The sequence below is a fragment of the Gambusia affinis genome, linkage group LG14 (assembly GCF_019740435.1).
Source record: "Gambusia affinis linkage group LG14, SWU_Gaff_1.0, whole genome shotgun sequence".
Taxonomy (NCBI): domain Eukaryota; kingdom Metazoa; phylum Chordata; class Actinopteri; order Cyprinodontiformes; family Poeciliidae; genus Gambusia; species Gambusia affinis.
This window is the reverse complement of record NC_057881.1, coordinates 18,249,306-18,273,145: the sequence shown is the minus strand read 5'-3', so window position 1 is coordinate 18,273,145 and position 23,840 is coordinate 18,249,306. Positions and strand designations below refer to the sequence as shown.

The 23,840-nt window shown below is 40.7% G+C and overlaps 2 protein-coding genes and 1 long non-coding RNA gene across 3 annotated transcripts; 1 reads left to right on the top strand and 2 right to left on the bottom strand.

The window, feature by feature from the left end:
* Positions 1 to 279: 279 nt before the first annotated feature.
* Positions 280 to 17,517, bottom strand: LOC122843260. Its single transcript, XR_006372682.1, has 2 exons — positions 17,209 to 17,517; positions 280 to 1,868 (listed from the first exon to the last, which is right to left on the bottom strand). It is a non-coding gene; the product is annotated as an uncharacterized LOC122843260 (long non-coding RNA).
* dlx6a (distal-less homeobox 6a) lies at positions 12,116 to 15,214 on the top strand. Its single transcript, XM_044137887.1, has 3 exons — positions 12,116 to 13,185; positions 13,938 to 14,131; positions 14,673 to 15,214. The coding sequence occupies exons 1-3, from the start codon at positions 12,879 to 12,881 to the stop codon at positions 14,910 to 14,912; spliced, it is 741 nt and encodes a 246-aa protein (XP_043993822.1). The 5' UTR covers positions 12,116 to 12,878; the 3' UTR covers positions 14,913 to 15,214.
* A 1,747-nt stretch (positions 17,518 to 19,264) lies between the features above and the next one.
* On the bottom strand, positions 19,265 to 21,126 carry dlx5a (distal-less homeobox 5a). Its single transcript, XM_044137886.1, has 3 exons — positions 20,503 to 21,126; positions 19,996 to 20,180; positions 19,265 to 19,835 (listed from the first exon to the last, which is right to left on the bottom strand). Exons 1-3 carry the CDS (start codon positions 20,861 to 20,863, stop codon positions 19,521 to 19,523), a joined length of 861 nt encoding a protein of 286 aa, XP_043993821.1. The 5' UTR covers positions 20,864 to 21,126; the 3' UTR covers positions 19,265 to 19,520.
* Positions 21,127 to 23,840: the final 2,714 nt, after the last annotated feature.

Sequence of the window (23,840 nt, the reverse complement as noted above, 5' to 3'; positions counted from 1 at the left end):
ATACACTGTGCGGCTGGCGTTGCACTAACACTTCTCACCTCACTACGAGCTTGCGGCCCAATTACGTAAAATTCTGTGGGCTTTTGATTACCACACCTATGGCTCCACTTCTGCAGGTAAAACAGAATCCTAGTTTTGTGCATGCGTCCAAGCACAAAGCTGGTCCTACATTAGTTCAGTCCTCAGTTACGCCGAGGGGCTTATTTTGGATTCAGCCTTTTATAATTGCCATGGCAAATTGAGGTGATTAATATTTTTCAAAAATGAACGACAGCAGTGTATGATTAAAAGTTCATTTTATTTTGTTTCAAGCAGTGAGATACAGACTGAATGTTTCATTTGCAAATTGCAGCTTTAATTACACCATTACAACACGGATTATTTCTGCTCACTTAAAACATGATTTATGCATTTGACTCAAAGATCAATTTCCTTTAAGTGCAGTTTTTTTTTGTAAATATTAACATCGAAACGGTTTCATGACTGCAAAGCTTCATTTCACACTCACAAACCTTTTTATCTGTTTTCCTCAGGTATTTCCCATTCTAAAACAACAGTGCTGAATGTAGACAAAACAATATTTTGTGGACTTTCTCATATTACTCAAAAGACATTTCTAAATTTATTAAAGATATTTACACTGGGGAAGGACAAACCACGTAAACAAATTGCAAATAGTTGCTAAATGTTGTTAAATAGCAAGAGGAATTAATCAGGTCAAGGCAAGTTAGAAGACAACATATTAAAAGGATATCAGAAAGAACAGAGATACAAAATTGCAATATAACATTTCATTAGGTGGCCCGATAAATATATGAAAATTTGTAATAATTTTCATGATAAACATTTGAGTGTAAATGTGCATTCTACTGCTGGCTTTAGACTGTAAATAAACAATGTTTACAATTGGCTTTAAACATTTTTGTGGACCTCAAATGAAACTCTGTCATCAGAGTAAATGCCTCGCCTCACTTTGAATCCTGTATCTATCAAGACACGAAGCAACTCCTTGTTTAAGAAACGGTTAACATTGGCGCAAATCAATTTTTCTCTTCATCTGCTCCTTTCTGTGATTGTCCTCTGGGTGTTTGACAGTGACGACACCAAATGGCTTTATTATGCATGCAGAGCGCACACGGAATGTCAGCGGCAGACTCTGGCTTTAACATGGAAATTGGCCGAGCCCCCAAGACGTGAGTTTGATGTTTTCTAAGTGCATACATGCAAGGCGATGGAGTTGTTGCCGGCTGAGGGCTAAACAGGCAAAAGACAAAAATGACAGGGATTTCACCGGCGAATCCTTTTAGCAGGCCACTGACACATGAATGGGGGGCAAAGAGAGAGAAAGGAGAGAAGAGGGATTGTGAGGGAGAGAGGAAGAGAAAAAAAAAGAGCAGACAACCAATTTGGGAGTAATGCAACTAAAAACTGACAAGTGTAATTTCATCCATCTGGGCCGATGTGTAAAAAGCGCTGCTCTGAACATTCCCCATGATTCCCCCTGATTGATCTTCCCCTGGTCTGAAACACCTATTATTAGCCACGAGCCTAATAGCACCAGGATGGCTCAGCGCTCTCCCAGGGGCCAATTCTCCGGTCATCTGCCCCTCACTCACCACAGCTGTGGAAACCAACCAGGGAGAGGGGTGGGCCAGCCAGGCAGGCGGAGGAGGAGGGAGGCAGTTAGGAAGAGATGTGGCTGCCAAGAGTGGATGGAGGCGTACCTATGGGGGGGTGAGAAAGGGGTGAGGGAAGGAAGGGAAAAAATGGCGAGAGGTATGGGGGGGTGGAGGTTAGAGTTGATGTGGAGTGGATATGAAGAGGGACATGGAGAGGAGGGGAAGAGGGGACAGGATGGAGACCAGAAGCTGGACGCAGACTCTGAGTTGGGGGAGAAAGTGATGAAAAAGCCAGGCAGAGTCAATAGAAAGGGGAAAAGGGAGACAAAAAGAGACAGAATTACTCAAAGTACACGCAATCATTTCTGTTTTCACAAAAACAAAAGTTCAATTAGTCCTTCATTTGTTGATTGCATTCACATGCAAAAAGTGACAAGCATAATTTTGATGAAATGAAAAGTCTACCCCTTCGATGTTTTAGGCATTTTAACAATAATACTAATGATAAGGCTCTTATTCATCCTGGGACGTCCTATTGAGATGTTGCAAGGAGTCCTGATTAAGATAGAGGCGTGAACATGAACTAAAACAGTTTCACAAAAAAAAAAGAGGTAGAAACAGCAATTACAGTCATAATACCAAAAAGACAAAAAAAAGGGCTATTGTTAAACATTTGGAAACACCTTTCGTTCAGAGCCATTTATATAAGATTAAAAAATATTGAGAGAGAAAGAGAAAGAGAGAGGGAGAGAGAGAGAGAGGTGTAAAGGCTGATGACATTTCGCATCTAGTTCCAAAGATGCATGAGAAAATTTGACAGCCTTTCTGAATCGGACTTATTATCATAAAGACCAGAATGAGATAATGAAAGGCATGAAATATAAATAGGCAATTACCCAACATACAGCAAACAGCAACGTGTGCAACAGATCCGTCGTAAAGAATCAGAGATGGGAGAGAGAGCCTGCGTTCACTGCAAAGTGTAATGCAGCTAAGACAAGTCTTTTCAAATCAGGCCATGAATTAAAGAAGAGAAGAAGGATAACACAAAAACAAATCCCACAAATGACTGATGTGAGCATCAATGAACAATTATTCATCTGTGAGATTTCTGTTTCAATTTTACTATCTAAGATAGTATCTAAACTAAGTCGAATTTCCTTAAGAGGGACTATTGAGCAACAAATATAACAGATATTTTCAATATTATTCACAAAAAATAAATAATATTATCATTGAATCAAATGGGGATCACCACATTTGCCCCTTTTCCACAGCAAATCTGCCCCTAATTCTGTATGGCAACCAGACCCACCACAGTGTTTGTCTATGCTGCCAGGAAATAACCAAAAACAAACAAAAAAAAATTAAGATTTTTCCTCCTAGGTCAGATTAAAAAGTATCCAGCTGAATTGAAGAATTTTGGACTTTGCAGCAATCTGCTGTAATGTCGCCCGACACGGTTTGTCAGCAGCAAGAAAGTTTGCAACATGAAGCCAAATGTTTCTCCCTGTTGGCTCTGACTCTGGCGGTGGATTAAGGTTAGGGGTCGTCTGTTAAACGGCCATTCATCCTCTTTGATTGAGAGGGTCCTCAGATGAGGTATAATGCATTTTCAAGGGCAGTGATGACAATAATTGGCTACTTTCGCTTCACTGAAATGACCAACGTTCTAAAAAAAAATAAAAAATAAAAAAGAGAGAGAGAGAGTCTCTTCAAAGATTGTGATCCAACATTTTGGGGCTGAATGAAAGGTGTCTGCAGGCAACAAATGAATTACTATAACATGATGAGGTTGGATATGGATCTCCTCAGTGTCTAGATCACTGACTCTTGTCGAAACTTACTTTTTATTGTTTGGGAATGAAACTTAAGTCAAAATGGTGCGGTCGCAAATTTCACTGCAAGAACAAAACTGCTTGAGTCCGAATACTATAAAGAAAGTTACCCCTTTTAATATCACCACTTTATTATGAGAGTTACCATACACTTTTGCCTTGCTCTTTTTTTTTTCTTTTTTTTTTTTTTTGTCATGTCAGTTTTGTCTTTTGTGTTTTAGGGTGTAATTAAAAAAGAGAATCCTGTAAGTCAGCAACAACCGGAGTTGAATTCCTGAATATATTAAAACCACCAGCATCAGGACTAGAATATGCGATTATTCTTTTTTCTTCTCTTTTCTTTTCTTTATTTTTTATTATTTTTTTACACAAAGTTAAATTTTATCTCAAAGTCCCTGATTTAAAGTGATATTTTTTGTTGGAACAGAGCATTTCGGATGTCTATTTCTCTCTGTCTAACGTGGTTATTCTCCACAGACAGATGCATTGAACGGCCGTGACCAAAACAGAATTTCTTTGAGCTTGAGAGCACATCTTAGCCTGATCTCAGCCTTTGCTTACAGGTGGGAGTGCCTCAAGGTGCAGCAGCAGCAGACAAAGGTGTAACTTGCGTATCACCTGACCAACCCCTGCCGCGCACAAACTCATGGGAACCTCAGCAGCATCTGAGAACGAGGCGGCCTCCCTATTTCCACACAGCGTTTCGCCAGGTGCGACTCCTTTTCTCTTTGCTCCCTTTCCACTTCACTTCACACTGAGCTCTTAAATTTCAGGCTCTTCCACTTTTTTGCGGGGTAACGTGGCTGTTGTGTGTGTGTGTGTGTGTGCGCAGCATTTCCTCCAGTGAGAACATTGATTGTGTGTGTGTGTTGGAGCAACACACTGCTTTGTACAACTCCTTGAGGATGCGTGCTTTGCTCACTTTGGTCAGATAAAAATCTTGTTGTTGTTTTGTTGGGGGTTTTTTTGTTGTTGTTTTTGTTTTCAAATTTCATTTAAAATGCTTCAAGGTGGATTTAGTTATTCTGTTCTAAACTGAAGGCCTCTGAGGCAGTAAGCTAATGTTTGGATTAGACCTCAAACGCCTGTCATGCTCAAATTAAAATGTGTTAAAGAATACATTATGCTATTCATAGAAACAGCAACCCATAAGCTGTTTTTTTTGTTTGTTTTTCATTTAAAAACCTGCTCTTTCATTCATAGTCCATGACAGCGGTGTAACAATGCCATAGATTGGATCATATTGCCGCTTCAGTGACAGCTATTTGGAGGTAGTCTGCAATTTATCATTTCCTCTCCGAGAGGTTTCACTGTAACCCGGGTTTCAGGTGACATTTCTCCATCTATCAGGCTCCGTGTCACATGTGGCGCCCTCAGATGCTTTTTTTTTTAAGCCCACCTGCTGGACAGTAACCAGCATCCAGCATGGAGGTGCTGGCAGGACATGTGGCGCAAGATGCTGATGAGTAACACTCACGATAAATGAGGCTGATATCGCGCTGGAATGCAGAAAAACAAAAAACAAAACAAAAAAAAAAAAAACACACCAGCGAAAGGTTCAGAAAATCAGAAGTGATGATGATGATGATGATGATCATGATTTTAGTTATTATTGTTATTGTAGGTAGTATAAATTTAAATGCATATTAAAAGCTTGATATCATTACTGTTGTTTTTATATGGGTTTATTCGTTTCTGTGGGAAATAAATTCCCAATTTTAAAAAGTCATTTGTCTATTTTCATGTGTTCATGTTTTTATTATTATTATTATTATTATTATTATTATTATTATTATTATTATTATTATTATTATTATTATTATTATTATTATCATTCAAAAGAACATCGTTATTATAGCTGTTGTGTTAGTTGATAATAATTAATGAATTCAGTCATATTAATTAATTAATTACTCAGTTTACTCATTAATTAAGGTTTTAATTGTCTTTTCTGTGTATTTTTTAATTTTGTCAACGTCATTATTATTATTATTATTATTATTATTATTATTATTATTATTATTATTATTATTATTATTATTATTATTGCTGCATTGGTAATACTTTTTACAGTATATTTAAATACATTTTAACATAATAGAAATACTACTACTACTTGTACAACGGCAATCAATAGTAATTATAATAATAGTTATAATAATAATAATAATAATAATTGAAATAAAAAAATAACGGAGTGATAAACATGGTGAGTTATATCAGCCTATTTGGTAAATATTTTAGAATTAGGACATATTTCATATTTCCAACACTTTAACAATATGTTGATCCTTACTACGTAAAGCGAATAAAGGGTTTCCCCTGCTGTGTCAGGTCACTGTTCATTTGCTCTTAATGGTTCCACATTACATGAGTTCGCTTAATGCTGCTTGTTGTCAAGTATTATTTTTCTAATTTCTGCCTTTCTCTCTCCCTCTTTCTGTCTATCTAGGTCTCATTCTCTCTGTCTGTCTCTTTCTCTCTCTCTCTGTTTCTCTTTCTCTTTCTCTCTCTCTCTCTGTTCCTCTTTCTCTCTCTCTGTCAGATGAAAAGGCGCTCTAATTATTCCGGGAGGTTGGGAAATAAATGATTGGCTTTGAAGTAGTCTCGGGCCTTGGACTACATTAGAAGCCAACCATGTGATTTGCAACTGTTGAAGTAAAAAACCTTCATTCTGCTGCAGTAGAGCAAGGAAGGGGGGAGGAAACAAACGAAGAAGAGAGAGAGAAAGAAAAAAAATGAGGAGGTTGGATTCTTGGCAAAAGGAAAAAATGGTATCTTTGTTTGCTCCCCTTTTGTTTACCAGGAGATTCTTTCTCATTTTCCTGCCCTTTTTTTTTTTTACTAATTCATTTCAATGGCTTTTCAATCTGAAAAATGGAAATGTTGCTCCTGCCCTCTATGTCGGCGGCAGCGTCCTGGCAACAGAGCAATTTTCTATCATCAGGGATAAACGGCATCGAACAGTACATTCTGATAAAAAAAAGAAAAAAAAAAAAGAAAAAGAAGCCCATGATTGCTGGCCTTCCTGTCTGTCATCCAGCGACCAAATCCTCTCCTTCAAGACCGACCACTGTGCTGTCAGACCTAATAATGTCGCGTATTAAGTCGAGAGGGGGGGAAACGGGGGGACCGCGCTGCACCGCCGGCCTCCATGCTCTTATTTGTCACCATGCAGCAGAAAACTCACATCAGCTTCCTGCATATGGAGCCTTTTGTTTATGACTCGGTGCACACCATAACAGAATTGCAGGCCTGGGTTCTGCATGTCGTACAATAAATAAATAAATAAATAAATATTTAATGTAAAATTAGAAATCACGGTCGATATACTGGTTGCGTTACTAACTTCTTCGATAAGAAAAAAAAACAACAACTTGTTTTGAGCTTATTTTCCAATTTTTCTTTTCCTGTCAACATTTTGGAAACAAAAGATGAATGCTGTGTGTGATTAAACACCATCTTCTAGGGATGACCAGATCTGAAAGCCATTAAAAATATATATATAATAATAATAAAATGTATATTTTTAAATCCCGAACAGAATTTCACAAATGAATGGTATCATTAAAAAACAAACAAGCAAGCAAATTAATAAATAAATAAATAAATATTGGCACCTCATTCAAACTTTCCTATTGAACATCTATGTTTTAAGAAACTCGTGTTTGAAAAAATCTTCTACAGCGAGACATCAGAGTTCGAACGAAAGAAATATTATATATCAATCCAAAATCTATAGAGGTGGTCCCAATGGCGCCGCCCGCACCTTCCTCGCCAACTCCCTCCCATGCAAACGACGGAATCAGGCGACAAGTGAAACGAGCAGCCTTAATTAGAGCGTGGTCTACCCTGAGTGAGACCAGCTCAGCTTCAGCCGCGCCAAATTAAATCCATTAGTCTATGAGAGGCTGGGAAGACTCGGGGGGTGCAGGCCCCGCTGCTTATTTTGTGGTCATTTACAGCTCGTCTTCGCGCACGCTACGTTGGGTCCATCTGAAGGCCCCTCTCCTCGCGCCTGCACCTGGGGCCACGCATATGCCAATTTTGCCATTTGCTCCTCGAGATAATGCCAGGGGCGCATTAGTTATGATGCAAAACTTATGGTAAACAGCCGTCCGCCGTGGGTGCGCTGCATGGCTTTGCTTTATGACCAAACCACACTAATTCTCCTCGGTGTAGCTGCACGCTTTAACAAAACACATCAAAGCTTGCTGTAAGTGGATTTGCATTAGCGCGCCCCGCATAATTTACGCGCGTAAAGGAGAGGGAAAGCTGTCATTTGTGCACGGGTCGGCGATGATGTTTTCGCGGTTGTTTTAAGGGGTTTGGGGAGTTTGGGGGAGGGGGGGGTGTCATCCCAGTCTGGTCAGATTGATCCCAGTGCTAAAGATGACATGGGGCAGGGGGATCGGGGGGGCGGGGGGGGACTAAGGAGAATTTGATTTGAGGTCTCAATTCAAGTTTAAACACTTTATTAAAGAGTTTACTGCTAAACTGCTCATAAAACCGTGGCTCCTACACAAACACACGAAGCAGACTTGATTAAAATAGCAGCATTAAAAAATGCTTTCCGAACAAATATGCCAGTGTACTTGGCAGTACAGAACAGCTGCGTAATAACATCTGAACTTTCATATCAGTATTTTTGCTAAATGTATTATTTATTTTTTTTTAGGAACGTTTTAACACTTTTTTGTTTGTGTTGGATGACGCCACATTTAACGCTAGAATGAAGCTGACATGAGTCAACACCACGGGCAGAAGGAGAAATTTAATTAAAACATGTTGAAAAGTATGAGTGGCTGAACTAAAAGAACTTGAACATTTCCCTTATGCCTTTCATGACGCCACCAGATTCACGTGCACATGGAGGGCTGATTTTGGAGGGAAGTTTATTATTACTATTTTTATTTTTATTTTTATTTTTATTTTTATTTTTATCTTGAATAAGTCCTAGTTTACAAAATATCAGTCAAGCAAACAAAACTGGCCATGACGTGGTGTGGTCGGGGTAGCACCTTTAAATCGGGACTACATTATTTTTTTATAACAATAACATTATCCTTGAACGCTCTTGATTGCATTTTTATTTTTTTTTTATTTTTTTATTTTTTTTTTGTAAATGAAAACCAAATAATCCTACAATTAGCATGAGCATTCATGATAAATCAAAGAACAGATTGCAAGATTGGATAGCCAGATATTTGGGGGTCGAGAAAGCAGCTTTGTTCGCTAATGCCTTGGGCCGGCTCTGACCGTGACCCACATTATGGTCACAGCTGTGTTGCGGTGTGCGTTCGCGCCTCTTCCCGCCCTTCTCTGGCCAGAGATGGGGATCATGTCGACGCCTGTGGCTATGCGCGGTGACGGAGAAGAGGACTCGTTGTTTAGGGTCCGTCCCGGTCCCAGGGATTCCGGGGAGTTTGGTCCCCACTCAACTGCTGTCACAGTGACCGCAAACGCGCGGCCGCTTGTTCCAATTTTGAGCCCTGTCCCTGCTGGATCCATGTGTTAACTTTCAGATATGAATAACACATGTGGCAAGATCCATTCAAAAAGGAGCAGAGTTTATTTTTATACATATATATATATATTTATTTTTTTACTTAACATGTACATGAATCTGTCTCCTTTAACGCCTTCCATTGCATCCAAGCAGACATTTTAAGCTGCCTGTCCCATAAACCCCCACCAAAACAGCGCGTCGTCAGGCAGGTTTCAGTCTTAAATGTAAATGCTCTCAGTTTTCACGCGTCCCGTGGCAGACAGTGGGTGTCGGGAAAATCCCGGGGCCTGATCCGGCCCCAGCAGTGGGATACCAACAGTGATTTTTTTTTTCTTCTATTTTTTTTTTTTTTTTCAGAGAGTCATTCATCAGCGTTTGCAGAAGACAGCTGGATATGAAGACCACTTCTGTCAAACCACCGCGGGCATTGATTGTTCTGAAGGTCAATCATCTACTTAGGAACCGAGTGATTTTTTAGGTCTACAGCGGCTGATTTTGTGATTGACACTTTGACGTTGCAAAATATGAAATAATGTCTCTCCGGTGGATGAGGCTGTGAACTGTTATAATGCAGGATCATTAGGATGGGTAAAAGCGGGAGGAAGGGTACGACAGGTGAAGCGCAGACCGAGAGGATGCAGTGGCGCCACCAAGGGGGCGGGAGGGACGGCTGGCGATATATATATAGCTATATTAATATTAATAAAGTATGTTCAAGAGAGCTGAAAAGTTTATTTATTTATTTATTTATTTATTTATTTATTTATTTATTTATTTATTTATTTATTTATTTATTTATTTATTTATTTATTTATTGTTGCCAGTAATTATGAGCTTCAATCTGTGGTTTTAATTTAAAAAAATCTCCTGCAAGGCCAGTGTTGTAATGGCCACCCACATAAATAAAAATCAGTTTCAGTGTGTCGCTGATCATTGCTCTCACACACCCCCACACCCACACCCCCCCTCCTACCACCACTAGCCCATTTCAAAACATTCTGGAGCCGCACCTGGATAAAAGCCTGGATAAAAGCAACAACTGTGTATTCATTTTTAAAATGTTCTTCTTTTATGTGCATTTATTAGTATTTCTATAATAATAATAATAATAATAATAATAATAATAATAATAATAATAATAATAATAATAATAATAATAATAATAATAATAATAATAATAATAATAATCGGCTGGAATGTGTCATTGGTGTTAAAGCAAACATCATGGTCCTTACGCTTATACCTTAATCTCGGTGTTGCACAAGACACAAAAATCTCCCACAGTTACCCAGCAGCGTAACAATTCCGCCTGGTGAGCACGACAGCAAGAGAAAGAAAAGAAGAAAAATTGGAAAAAGAAACGAGGATGTTCCGGATAATCATCGAACCCCGCGTTTTTTAAAACCCACAGGGAAGCGAGCAACGTCTCCGCAAAGCATGTATGTCTTTGTAGTAGCACTCAAGGGGCGATTAGAAAGGCTGGAGGATCTGGTTTCTCCTCTGCGTGTCCAAGTGGAACACGGGCACTGGGAGGGTGGTGGTGGTGGGGGGGATTGGCCACTGTGTTAGATCACTGAGGGGTGACCGAGGCGTGCAGACTTCCACAAGGCCAATGTGGCTGTGAAAGCCCGAATTGTCAAACGCAATCAAATAATTTATCATCTTAGTTATAGGTTAAGAAGGAGGGGCGTAAAGCACCCAAAGCAAGGTCTTACCTGCAGCTCCCATGAGTCGCTGGATTTAAAAACAAACAACAACAAAAAAAGGAAATCAATGTAAAAGACGTTTGAAGAGAAAACAGCAAAACCAAATCCGTCTGTGTGTCTTCTGCTCTGGTCGCCTGCACGCTCCTTTCTGGGGAACCTGCGCTCGGCGAAAATGATTATCCGGCTGGCTAGCGCACTTTTTAAATCCCACAAAGTAAATAACATCCGTAGAATGACGATAATAGCAAGGTACCAAGTTCTTGTTTCAGGAGGAGGGGGGGAAAAAAGGGAGAAAATTGAAACTAAACGCTGCATTTAGACAGCCATTTTTGATAAGAGGATAATTGAGGCCACACTGGCGTATAATTAGGGGATAATTTATGCTATATCCACTTTTATTCCACCCTCCCCAAAATAAATCCAAGTCCATAATCATTACAGGCGAATTGTTCTTAATTTTATAGCTGCAATTTGAGTAAAGTGTGGCCCGCTAATCAAATAGGTTTTCGCTGTAACTTGATTGCTGGCGTAATTATTTTTTCATCGCTTTTTTTTTTCTTTTTCTTCTTATTCTTTTTCTTCTGGGAAAATCATAAACGCAGCAAAAAATGCTGAAAGTGGTAAAAGTAAAAAAATAATAATAAATTGATTTTTATTGCACACTACAGCACTTCAGAGAGAAATAACATCTGCATTCTTGTGTATTTTGTGTGTGTGTTGTTGTTGGGGGTTTTTTGTTGTTGTTTTTAATCGAACACCACAGCTCTGAGACGCAAAGTGTATAATTTACATATATTGAGGACCCTATCGGGCCTCATGATCCAATTGGGATAAAAGACAGTGTCAGTTTATCTGGGTATCCAGCCTTCCCTTTTTCAAAAGAAAAAAAAAAGTAACCTATTGTACCTTGGGCATATTGTTGTTTGATGTGTCACACGTGCTGCATTTTGAATCATTTGAGGGATCTTTAATCATATGGTCAGTAGCTCCTGCTATAATATATGTAGCTTTGGGGGGATTGGGGGCGGCTGGAGGGGACCGCTCATTTTACATCAAAGCAAACTGACTGGCGTACAAAAAAAGAAACAAAAAGCAATAATAATAATAATAATAATAATAATAATAATAATAATAATAATAATAATAATAATAATAATAGTTAATCTTTAATTAACAACTAAAGAGAAAAATGTAACAAGCTTTATAACAATATTAATATTACTACTACTACTACCACTACTACTACTACTACTACTACTACTACTACTACTACTACTACTACTACTAATAATAATAATAATAATAATAATAATAATAATAATAATAATAATAATAATAATAATAATAATAATAATATTTTTAGAAAACACTGCATTTAAAAAAATGCATTTTCTCTTAAAAAGCATTTATTTAAAAAAATATTATCTTGAGGTGTTCGTGAGTTTGTTTGTTTGTTTGTTTATTTTTGTCTCTCCACCAGCAGTCCTAGAATAAGGCGATACTTTCTTTTGTCCAATTAGTTCCTTGATTAGAGGTGACCTAACTGAGATGGATACATACATTCTGCGACCTCATCTGACTTAATTAAAGTGCGCTCAGTGTTACGCGGCGTGCGTAATTTCCAGCTACGACGCCAAAGAGAAAGACAGAAAGAAGGAAGGAAGAAAGAAAGAAAAAAATCGCCTCTGCGCATCCACCGGAGCTGTTTTCTACGCTTGTCTATAGGAATTAGGCGTCTTTCCCCACCACATATTGTGTTGTGTGTTTTTTTTTTCTCCCCCCGCATTTGTGGTGGGAGCTGGTAACGTGGGTTAACTCCAGCTCAAGTCTCCGTAAAAGCGCAGAGAACTGATGACGTTGGGCTGGATGACCAATCGGGAGGCGCTGCCCTTTGGAGACAAACCATTTTACTTGTAGTGTCTGCATCAAGTCTGCAAGCGAGGGCTCAATTTTAACAGAATCCACCTTAAAATCTCTCCCTTAACTTAAGTCTACCTTCCGCCACTTTGAGTGAGAATACCGCAGGACAAGAGAGGAGGGCGGATGAGGGGGGGGGATAAAGACGGCATCGGGAAATTTGGGGTGTTAATAGGAGAAAGGGGGGAGGAAGAGACAACAGCACAGCGAGAGAGCGAAAAAGCGATTTGGTCTTGAGAGAGGAGGGGGTGGGGGTGGGGGGGTGAGTGCTCTCAAGGCAGAAAATTCGATGATGACCATGACAACGATGGCTGACGGTCTGGAGGCTCAGGACTCGTCCAAGTCCGCGTTCATGGAGTTTGGGCAGCAGTCGCACTCGCAGCAGAGCTCCCCGTCGATGGCCGGCGGCCACTACCCGCTGCACTGCCTCCACTCCGGATCGCACTCTCACCACCAGCACGACAGCACCGCGTACCCCGGGACCAACACCTACAACCGGTCGCTACCTTACCCATACGTGAGCCATCCGCACCACAGCCCGTACCTGCCGTCCTATCACAACAACGCGGGAGGACAGACGCGGTTAGACGGCGCAGGTAAGAGACCCCCTCCTCCAGCCTTGTCCATCTAATTGCAATTAGCGGCGTACCTGTTTAAGCTTTAGCAACCCGGATCGAACCTGCTTTTTTTTTGTTTTGTTTTCGTTTTTTACCTCCGACGATCCAAAGCCTGGAGCTATCTTTGTTTCTTCTCCTTTTTCTTCTTTCCCTAAGCCGTGCGTAAAAACGCACCGGATAAATCCAAGGAGCAGCCTCGTTCGCCCGCTTCTTTGTTGCTTATTTGTGAGGGTTTTTTCCAGCACTTCTCTCCACAAAACCTCAGATTTAATGCCCTGGGTGTGATCATCTCGACCACGCAATCCTCACCAACTACTCGTGAAAATTAGGCAGCCTGCACGCCTCGAATGTTGTAATTAGCATTTAATTGACATGTCATTACCAGCAATATCCTAAATATGACAGCACACGAGGATTGTTGGCTGCAGCGGAAAGCCAGAGAAAGAGAGAGAAAGATGTGGATGTTTTATCGGCAGCAATTTCTCGATTTCTTTTTGCACTGCTTCTGATTTTTGATTTTGATTTTACTTTTTTCATATTATCATTATTTTTAACAGAAATCCCAGCACATGATTCTGTTCTCGCCGTGTGGCATTTTTTATTTTATTTTATTTTATTTTATTTTATTTTATTTTATTTTATTTTATTTTATTTTATTTTATTTTATTTTATTTATTTATTTATTTATTTATTTATTTTTGGACTAATCGCAATGCTTGTTTTTGTTGCAGAGCAGCAGAAGACGACAGTGATTGAAAACGGGGAGATTCGGTTTAACGGGAAGGGGAAGAAGATACGCAAGCCGCGGACGATCTACTCCAGCCTGCAGCTCCAAGCACTAAACCACCGATTCCAGCAAACCCAGTACCTCGCTTTGCCTGAGCGCGCCGAGCTGGCGGCCTCTCTGGGACTGACGCAAACGCAGGTAAGACGCATATTTCTGTCTTTATTGTCATCTTGCTTTGACGGCCTGCTCTTCCACTGCCCCATGCGCAGACACACAACGCCACTCTGCTTTGATTAAAAAGACGAAAAAAAGTGTGTATATATATAATAACAAAAGAGAAAGCAATCTTTAAAAGATGACTTTACTTTGACTTTATCGACCATCATTCTTGTTTCATTCTAAGGTTGTTCTTATGCCAACAAACTAATGCAACCGCTATTTTTGCACGTGATGTTCCACTGATCTCAGATTATTTTCAGTGCAGAACGATTCAGTTGAGCTATAGCGCAGATTAGGAACACTTAGAGCAAGAGATGGTCAACTCTAACAACGAGTCCTCAAAACCAAAAAAGAAAAACCTCCAAGACAATTTAGCCAATTCACGACAGATCAAAATCTCACCTGCGGCGCCCCACCTGACTGGCTGCCCTGGGCAGAACGCCATACAGCCTACACCAAAAACCCACTGCTGAAAACTTGCAATGCTGGCTCAATAAAACGATATCCTCTCATCCCGCAGGTAAAGATCTGGTTCCAAAACAAGAGGTCGAAGTTCAAGAAGCTGCTGAAGCAAGGCAGCAACCCACACGAGAGCGACCCCATCCCGGGTTCCATGTCCTTATCCCCGCGCTCCCCAAGCATCCCTCCGATCTGGGACGTTTCGGCCTCTTCCAAAGGAGTGAACATGCCTGCCAACAGCTACATGCCCGGCTACTCTCACTGGTACTCGTCTCCACATCAAGATTCGATGCAGAGATAGACTGGCGAGGGCCAAACGGATTGGTGGGGGAGGGGGGTCAGCAAAGGCAGTCTGCATGGAGGCCCTTTTCTGCGGGATCTCCTCGCCGTGCAGTACTTTTTTTTCCGCAACGTAGCCTACAATTTGGACGCTGGAGAGGAGCGAGAGGGTGAAGCTCCTCTGCTGGAGGATTAAACCAGCCAAGCCTCGGTGACGGGACACAAACTAAAGGGGACTTATTGTTTTTTCAAGCGTACATGGCTGTTGAGTTGGCACGTTTTTGTCATGCTTTCATTCATGTCTACATCTGAATATACCAAATATTGCCAGTGACTTTTTTTTCTTTGGGGGGAGCGGGGGGGCGTTGGGTGGGGGGTGGAGGAAAAAAAACATTGGAGGAGGCAAAGACTGCTGACCGTATCGGTGCACCATCACTCACAGAATTTTGTTGTTTTCTTTTGCCATGACAACAACACCCCTCTGACTGCATTTCATTTTTTATTTTTCCAACATGCAAAACCAAGCAAAAGTGTCTGTAAATATATTCTGCGACTTTAGTTGTACATACACTTTTTATGTTTTGTCAGAATGAGTAAAACCGTGACTCTAAACGAGACGCCTGCTGTTTGCATGATTTCCACCAACAAGAGAGAGAGAGAGAGAGAGAGGTATTCATTTCAGGCCTTTTTCGTGGTTTTTCTATTGGGCCAACATCACATCAGCGCATCACACTGGCGCATACAAGTTTTATAGCACGGTGCTCAGTGAAAAAGATAAGAAGAAGAAGGAAAAATAAAAACATCTCATCAAACATTTTAGATGAACTCAGTGGGGTGACGGAGAAACGCCAGTATATAAAAAAATAAATAAATAAATAAAAAATCAAATGCACTCACTCAACGCCAGAGGAAATTAACTTACCCCCGAAAGACATTTGCTCCAGGTCCAGCTCATCTCGTCGCTTCACCCTCAATTATTAGAAGTATTGACAAAATGTTTTCTCCCTTCCCTCCGTCCTAAAATGCCAAGCTCCACAGGGATCGATGCTTGAACAAAGCAGCCAGCTGCAGCGGCGTTCAATATGAAGGAGATATTTGGGACAATTTGTGGGTTTTTATCCAAGTGAGCCTTTTTTTTCTCCTCTTTTTTTCCCACCCCTCCATTCTCATAAATGCAGGCATAATTAGGGTAATTTTTGATGTAGCCCCGCTGATTACAGCGTTTTTACCGTCAAAGATAATTACCTGTAATTTTCTACCACTTTTAATACTAAAAAGCCATCTTTATTTGGATTTGAGGTAGCAACGGATGGAACAAAAGGGGGGGGGGGGGGGTGAAATTATTCGGTTATTCATATACAAATTGTCAGAGAGAGGAGAAGGCGCACGGCTCGGGATATTATCTGAAATTACGACTCTAGGAAAAAAAAAGGGGAAAAAAGGCTCCATGCAGCTGTCAAATTCGCGGATGTCTCACTGGCTCTCATTCTGGTTCTTTTTACCTGCACGGGGGGCCTCCACGGTTGGGTACGGGGAAGGGGCCCGAGAGGGCGGGAGGGTGAGGGGGGGTCGCTATGTGCAACCGGGCTGCAGGGAGCCAGTAGCTGCGGTCGAGTAAACATCAACACAGCTCATAAAGAGAGTGTTTGGCACATTGAGAGGAATGCAAAAAAAAGAAAAAAGAAAAAAATCAGTTTCTGCAGAAACGGGTAATGTTTCTGCATAGATAGATAGATAGATAGATAGATAGATAGATAGATAGATAGATAGATAGATAGATAGATAGATAGATAGATAGATAGATAGATAGATAGATAGATAGATAGATAGATAGATAGATAGATAGATAGATAGATAGATAGATAGATAGATAGATAGATAGATAGATAGATAGATAGATAGATAGATAGATAGATAGATAGATAGATAGATAGATAGATAGATAGATAGATAGATAGATAGATAGATAGATGTGCATGATTGAGGGACGGAGGGACGGAGGGATGAGGGTGCAGTCGATGGAGGTGTGGTTGTAGAGTCATGTGTCACATGCATCTGGAGCTCCGGCAGCAGTTGATGCATATCAGCACAAATCTCAAAGACTAAAAGCTGAACGCTCCCACCTCGTAAAGGTCTACGCAACCCAAACTGGCCCTCTATTTACGCAAGGAAAGAAACGAACTAATATTTCCGAGTTTATATCTCCCCCGCCCCACCTCTCCACCCCCTCACATTGCAGCTGTGGGTCACTGTTTCGGTTCTTCAAAGTCAAGAGAACTGAGGTTGGTCAGGGAAGCTGTAAGAAGATTCACGCTTACCTTCCTCTTCCTCCGCTTTCTGTCCACCACCGAAAGAGAAAGAAAAAGAAAAGGCGCCCGCGCTGCGCGGCTTCGCCGCTGCTGGATGAATACGCAAAATCCAGGTGGGAAAGTGTGTTTGCACACCCTGGTAAGCTCTTATATATATTGCCTGCAAAATTAGCTGTTATTACTGTCACTGTTTAGTGATGGCGAGCTCGAGGAAAAAAAAAAAAAAAAAGAGAGAGCCCTCTCTGCAATCAAGAACCAAGCGCATCTTTGCAAATTATAGGTAATTGTCAATGTCCAGATTATGATAATGGAGCCCCCCACCCCCTAATCCTGCAGAATAATTATTGTGGAGTGTTACAGTTGAAGCTGTCCAGTAAAGCTTAACTGTCATTATTTAGACTCGATTTGCAAAAACTGGTGGTGGGGTTGGGGGGGGGTGGAGGGCTGGGTGGGGGTCTAGCTGAGTGGAAAATGTTCGGTTGAAAATAAACGGAGGAGCTCTCTCGATGTAATGGCACCTCTAGTTTGCGCGCGCGTGCGTGTTTGTGTTTGGAAAGAAACAGCCGCGAACATGAGATTTGTCCCAAAAAAACCAAAAAAAAAGCCATACAATGTGTGTGAGGTTTAAATTTCCTGGAGTGACCCGCTATGGATATTTGTTGGCGACGCTTTATTTGACCCGCAGCAGAAATAAGGGCAACAGAAAGGCACCGCGGGGCTTTAGACTAAGGGGAGCGTTGTCTGTCTGTAGCGCTTTGCATCAGAGTGCATGTGCGTGCACGTCGGCCGCAGTCGGCAGGGGGATTGTGTGTCAGGTGGAACATGCACAGGTCAACGCTGGTCAGACGCAGTATTGTGCGCGCATATCGCGGCGCGTTCCACCTGCGCAAACTCACTCGTGTGGTCCTCGAGCACGTGTTTCCCCTGAAATTCAATTACGCTCTCAACGCTTCCCGTTCATCCCTGCTTTTGCTCACAGCGCCGGTAATAAAACAAATCTAGCGTCTTTCTCTTTTTCATTCGCTTTTTTTTCTTTTTCTTTCTCTCTCTCTTTTTTTTTCTCTCTTTTCCTCCCCCCGGAAAGGTGGGCCGAGTCCGCGGGAGTGGCGGAGCGCTGGAGCCGCTCTACCCCCACAGGAATGCGGATTGTCTCAGATCTCCGTGCCGCCCCCTTCTCCCCTCGCCTCCTCTCTGCCATTCAAAGCGAGTATAATTGCAGGGGAACACAAAGCGAGAGCGGCTGCAGACGGTCTGCAGCGACGAGCGGGCACTTTCTTTAACCATGGGCGCTGGAAATAACTTAAAGAGCCCCAATCAGCCTCTACACCGAGACACAATATGAATAAGGACACTTTTTAATAGATTAATAATAATAATAATAATAATAATAATAATAATAATAATAATAATAATAATAATAATAATAATAATAATAATAATAATAAGAATAAGAATAAGAATGAAATAATAATAATAATAATAATAATAATAATAATAATAATAATAATAATAATAATAATAATAATAGTATAAAATAATTAAAATGATCTATAATAAACCACATTCATTACAAGTCATGCATTGTGAAGCGTTACGAGGAAATTTAAAGCCGCAGAAATCACTGCGGTTCACTGCTGCGAAAACCCGTCAGAAACAACAGCTGCGCGTGTCATCCACAGTTAATCCATAGCGACGATTGGATTGTCTGACTTGTCCGAGATGTGCAGCCAAATAGAGGAATAGATCGTCCTCCTCCAGAGAAATCGGCTAGATGAGATGCATCCGAGATAGCGTCTCATTTTTGTTTACAGTCATAATGAGAGCACTTTAAAGTCAGCACAATAAAGCTACATAAATAGCGGAACAAAAGAAATCGACTGAAAAGAGTGAATTCTAATGTTTGTTTGACACAGCAGAGAGGTAAGCCGACATGAAGCGCACGACTTTTCTCTTTGTCTTCGAGGCGCTTTGTGTTTGTTTGTTTGTTTGTTTGTTTGTTTGTCCTATTTCATTTCACATAAAATATTTTCAGGCTGGAGGGAAGAAGAGATACTGAAGGGAGGCGTGAGGGTTCGAAGCTCCATTGTCCATTTAAACGTTTAATATTCTTCCAAAATGCAATAAATTACATGCACACATTTACACATTTTACACGTTTCCTCTATGACTGCCATGAAATACATTGCATATTCCTCTGAAATGTGAACACGAGTTCCATGAAAGGAAATAAAAAATAGAAAAAAAAATAATAATAAAAAATAAAAACAACAGGAGGGGTTCTTTTGTTTCTTTTTCTTTTTTTTTGTTTTTCTTTCTTCTTTTCAATATAACGTCCCAGCTCCGAGAGCCAACGAGTGCTGTATCGAGTTCGGGGTCTGAAGGTGAGGGGCCATGGAGCTGCCGGCTGCGGAGTACCAATTCGACGTGTTGTCCAGAAAGTTAGATGCCGCCGCGTTGATGCTCTGCGGCTGTAAGCTGTGAGACCTGGAGGGGCCTTGCGCGTCCCACACGGCCGGGGACTGCGGCGAGTTGCAGGCCATGGGGTCGCTGGAGCTCGGGCTGTGCTCTGGGGGAAGCTCGCCGTTTTTCATGATCTTCTTCATCTTCGATCTTCGGTTCTGGAACCAGATTTTGACCTGAATATTGGATTTGAGATGAAGGTGTGTTAGCATATAATACTGTCGAGTTTTTCGGTTATTTCTTCTTCTTCTTTTTTTTACGCACAATGCAAAAAAGTGCACAGTGAGTGAAACCTTTTTTTTTCTTTCTTAAAAATATTAAGCAGTTAAATCCCACCTGTGTTTGCGTGAGTCCAAGGGAGGCAGCGAGCTCGGCTCTCTCCGGCAGCGCCAGATATTGCGTGTTCTGGAACCTCCTCTGCAGGGCGGCCAGCTGGAAGCTGGAGTAAATGGTCCGGGGTTTTCTCACTTTCTTCGGCTTCCCGTTCACCATCCTTACCTCAGGCTCGCTTATGTCTTTTTCTGATAGTAAAAATAAAAGAAATCGAAACAAAAACGACTGTGTAAATTTGCAACACTTTGAAAGAAACATCTCAATAACTTCCATCCCCCCCAAAAAAAACAAAAGAAAACATGTTTCACATCTGTATCTAGATTGCCTTTGAATCATTGCAAAAAAAAAAATAATTCAGTAATTTTATTTGAAATTCCTTCCTGCACATTTAGGAGGAGTGTGCAGGGGAAAAAATAACATTTAATATATTTTTTTTCTTTGGTAATTTCAATCCGCTTTTACGCAAGCTATTAAAAATACACGTATATATATAGAGAGAGAGGCCCGTACCTTGTGGACTCGGTTGGGCTTGAACTCTGCTATAAGTCCCGGCATACTGGTGGTAGGCGGGGGTCGTGTACGAGCTGTAATCACTGTAGGATTTTGTCGTGTAATTCCCAGCAGATCCGTTCACACCGGGGTACTGGTACTGATAGGCGTTCAGGGGCTTCCCGTACGACGACGACGAACTGGGAGAACAGTAGCCGTGAGGGACTCCAGCAGCGGGGCTGTAGTATCCAGAATCCGTGGCCGAGGACTCGGGCAGCGTGGGGGATTCCTGAGACGGATGGTGCATGCTGGAGAGTTGGAAGGAGCTCTGGAAATCGGTGGGCTTCACACTCGGGATCCTCCGATCGAAAACTCCGGTCATCGTTCGAAGGATGGAAAACGCGTGGGGGTTTTGTTGTTGTTTTTGTTGTTTGTAACAAAAATATATAAAAAAAATATATAGTCTGGGTCCAAAGCGGGGTGGAGATTACACTCTCATTGCGCTAGGAGGCTCTCGGGCCGTCGGTGCTCTGGTGAAGACTGCAGCCAGGCGCGCAGCAAAGACTTGGTTAAATCCTGAATCTCGCTCTTACGCACTGCAGGGAGGATCTGGTTCCATTGGCCAAGGCACACACAGACACAGCTACACCCAGTTCACTCCGCCAGCTTTCTTGCGAAGGGGGAGATCACTGGGGCTATGTAGTTCGTATTTATATATCATTCAAGGTGTGAAATTAAGGTAGTCACTTATTAGTATCTTTTAAAAAAATAATAATAATTTAAAAAAGCATCTAATGTCAGTGCTGCAAAACGTAAGGATTTTTTAAACATTTAACATAATTTCATTAAGGAAAACACCTTCAATTTAATAATAATAATAATAATAATAATAATAATAATAATAATAATAATAATAATAATAATAATAATAATAATAATAATAATAATAATAATAATAATGAAGGATACAACGTAGCTACATCTATTGTCTGTGATTTCCGTTTTTACTTGCAGGTTTGTGAACAAAGGAGATTATCATCTCTCAGTGGCCCGCTGCATCATCAGTGCATTTATTAATGTCAGGTTTTTAAGCCCAGCAGTGGTCACTAAAAAGTCCGTTTTTGTTTTTTGTTTTTTCTACAGCGTATTCGGTTTATTTCTGTGGGGCACACAAAAGCCAAGGCCAGCCAGTCAATCTTGTGGTGAACAGCGCCCACATGTGGAAGAATACGGTGCTACAAGTTAAACTACAACAACAAAAATAATTATTGATTTTGAAAAAAAAACACGCACACAAATTTTTGTAACATCTGCATACGTGTGTGATAGCCATTCCAGTCTAGCGTGAATTGTATTTGGTCCCAGCACCTTGTAAAAAAAAAAAAAAAAAACATGTGGAAAGCATGTCAAAACCTGTAGCTATAAATGAGGGTTATTCTACTAAATGTTGCTTCTTTGAGCATTTATTGTACTTGAAACTGTATATTTTTTGTAATTCTAACCATCTGGGGTTTTTTTTGTTTTGTTTTGTTTTGGTCTTTCAGTTCATTCCCAAGGCTATTTATGATAAAAGGGTGGTCTGCCAGAAAGACGGCCAGTTTAAGTCTTATTGTAATTTATTTAATTCAATTCTCTTCATTATTTAGAGAGGTAAATCAACACAAAACCTTTCTCAATGGACTTTGCACAAAACAAACATGTGAAATTCAAGTTCAGTTATTTAAAATTCATTCAAATATATGCTTTGAAAACAATGTAATTCCAGGCAATTATATTCATAAAATCCTGAAGTGCTGATTAGTGATGGGATACTACATTAAATTGTTAATCTCTAGAACCCGACGGACCCACCGGTGGGTCCGTCAGTAATGCACTCCAAATCAGAGCAGGGCCTCAAAGGGTTAAGGAAGACATGCACAACACCAGTCTGACAATGTATATTAGTAGGCTGCTTTGTATTATAACCAGAATAAAATTGAAAAGAATGATATTAAGTTTACACTTGTTCTTATAGCTGAACTGTATTTGAATGATTTCATTTATGTGGCTCTCACTGCTGTGTAAAATTAGGTCAGATTTGCTCTAACAAGTTGGGAAAGTGAGATATTCCTCTTGTTGGATTATTGAGTCATTGGCTTAATCCGACTACATACTGTATCCCATTACAGCAACAATGACGACAGGAATCAGTGATACGAAGAGGGAAAGGCAGTGGGGAAAAATGTGTCATGCCTAGCAGTGTTGCCAGTCAAGGCAGCAAATGTGGAAATATCACTAAACTTACAGCATACTGTCCAGTTTATTTGTAAACATGTTTGTTTTCACTGGATGTAAAATGCACCGATTAAAATCCAAGCAATTACGTGTTTCTGTTACTCGCCCACCACCACCTTTCACTCGCACGCGGCGCTCCAAGACATGCGCAGTGGCTTTCTTTGAGCCTCTGAAGATGTCTGTCTAATCGTCAGTAATAGAATTGAGCTGCATAAATCATAAGGAATCCTTAGAGAAATTAATTTTTATCAAAGTATGTCGTGAATATGTGTGTATGGCTGCACCTTTTGCAGTTTTTTAAAGAGCCTGACCAGCCGATTTTGATTTTGGTTGATATGATTTTATTTTATTTTTTTGCCTGAAATGTTGGTAAATATAGCAAGAAAGTCGCTGAGTTGGCAACAGTGGGGTGAATATTGTTAACTGTAAACTTTCAGACCTGACCTGGTGGGCCGGTCTGTCAGTCAAACTTCTCACTGTAGAGCAGAAGAGGACAGAGACTGATTTTCAAACCTTTGCTGACGAAGATAAGATTAGGGGATAAGATGGCCTTCATGTGTAAGTATCGGCCGATCACAAGCCCCCAAAATTAAGAAAAATCAGCTCCCAGAAATCAACTGGTATATAAATCAGTTGGCCAATAAATGTATCCTATTATGTATATGTATATAATGTAAACAGCACTGCCAGCACTGCAATAAACTTATTCACACACCTGCAATAAGTTTATTGCAGGTGTGTGAATGATCTAATGATCGGACTGCTGATTGCAGCCGGTCCACATTATTACCAAAACCAAATTTCACTTAGGGCCCCATAGAGGCTTGGGCCGGCCCTGGACTAGAACCTCACTGACAGTACTGATTTCTGACATGATGGATATGGGCAAATGCCCAGGGCGTTCTCTTTTTAGATAAGCAGAACACAGAGTTTGTTCTGCTTTTAATATTGGTTAAATTTATTTCAGCTGTAAGTATTTAATATCTAGGTGTTTTCATGGGAATGTGAATCTTTCAGATCAATTTCATTAGCAATTTTTATCATATTTCACATTTTATTGTGTCGTGTAGCGCGGGGCGCTGGTC

Bases quoted from the DNA above. Each gene is read 5' to 3' on its own strand.
- dlx5a (XM_044137886.1), bottom strand. From the start codon at position 20,863: ATGACCGGAGTTTTCGATCGGAGGATCCCGAGTGTGAAGCCCACCGAT. The intron at 20,181-20,502 runs GTACGGGCCTCT...TTTTACTATCAG, and splicing joins AGCCCAACCGAGTCCACAAG to AAAAAGACATAAGCGAGCCT. The intron at 19,836-19,995 runs GTGGGATTTAAC...TCCAATATTCAG, and splicing joins TTGGACTCACGCAAACACAG to GTCAAAATCTGGTTCCAGAA.
- dlx6a (XM_044137887.1), top strand. From the start codon at position 12,879: ATGATGACCATGACAACGATGGCTGACGGTCTGGAGGCTCAGGACTCG. The intron at 13,186-13,937 runs GTAAGAGACCCC...TTTTTGTTGCAG, and splicing joins GACGCGGTTAGACGGCGCAG to AGCAGCAGAAGACGACAGTG. The intron at 14,132-14,672 runs GTAAGACGCATA...CTCATCCCGCAG, and splicing joins TGGGACTGACGCAAACGCAG to GTAAAGATCTGGTTCCAAAA.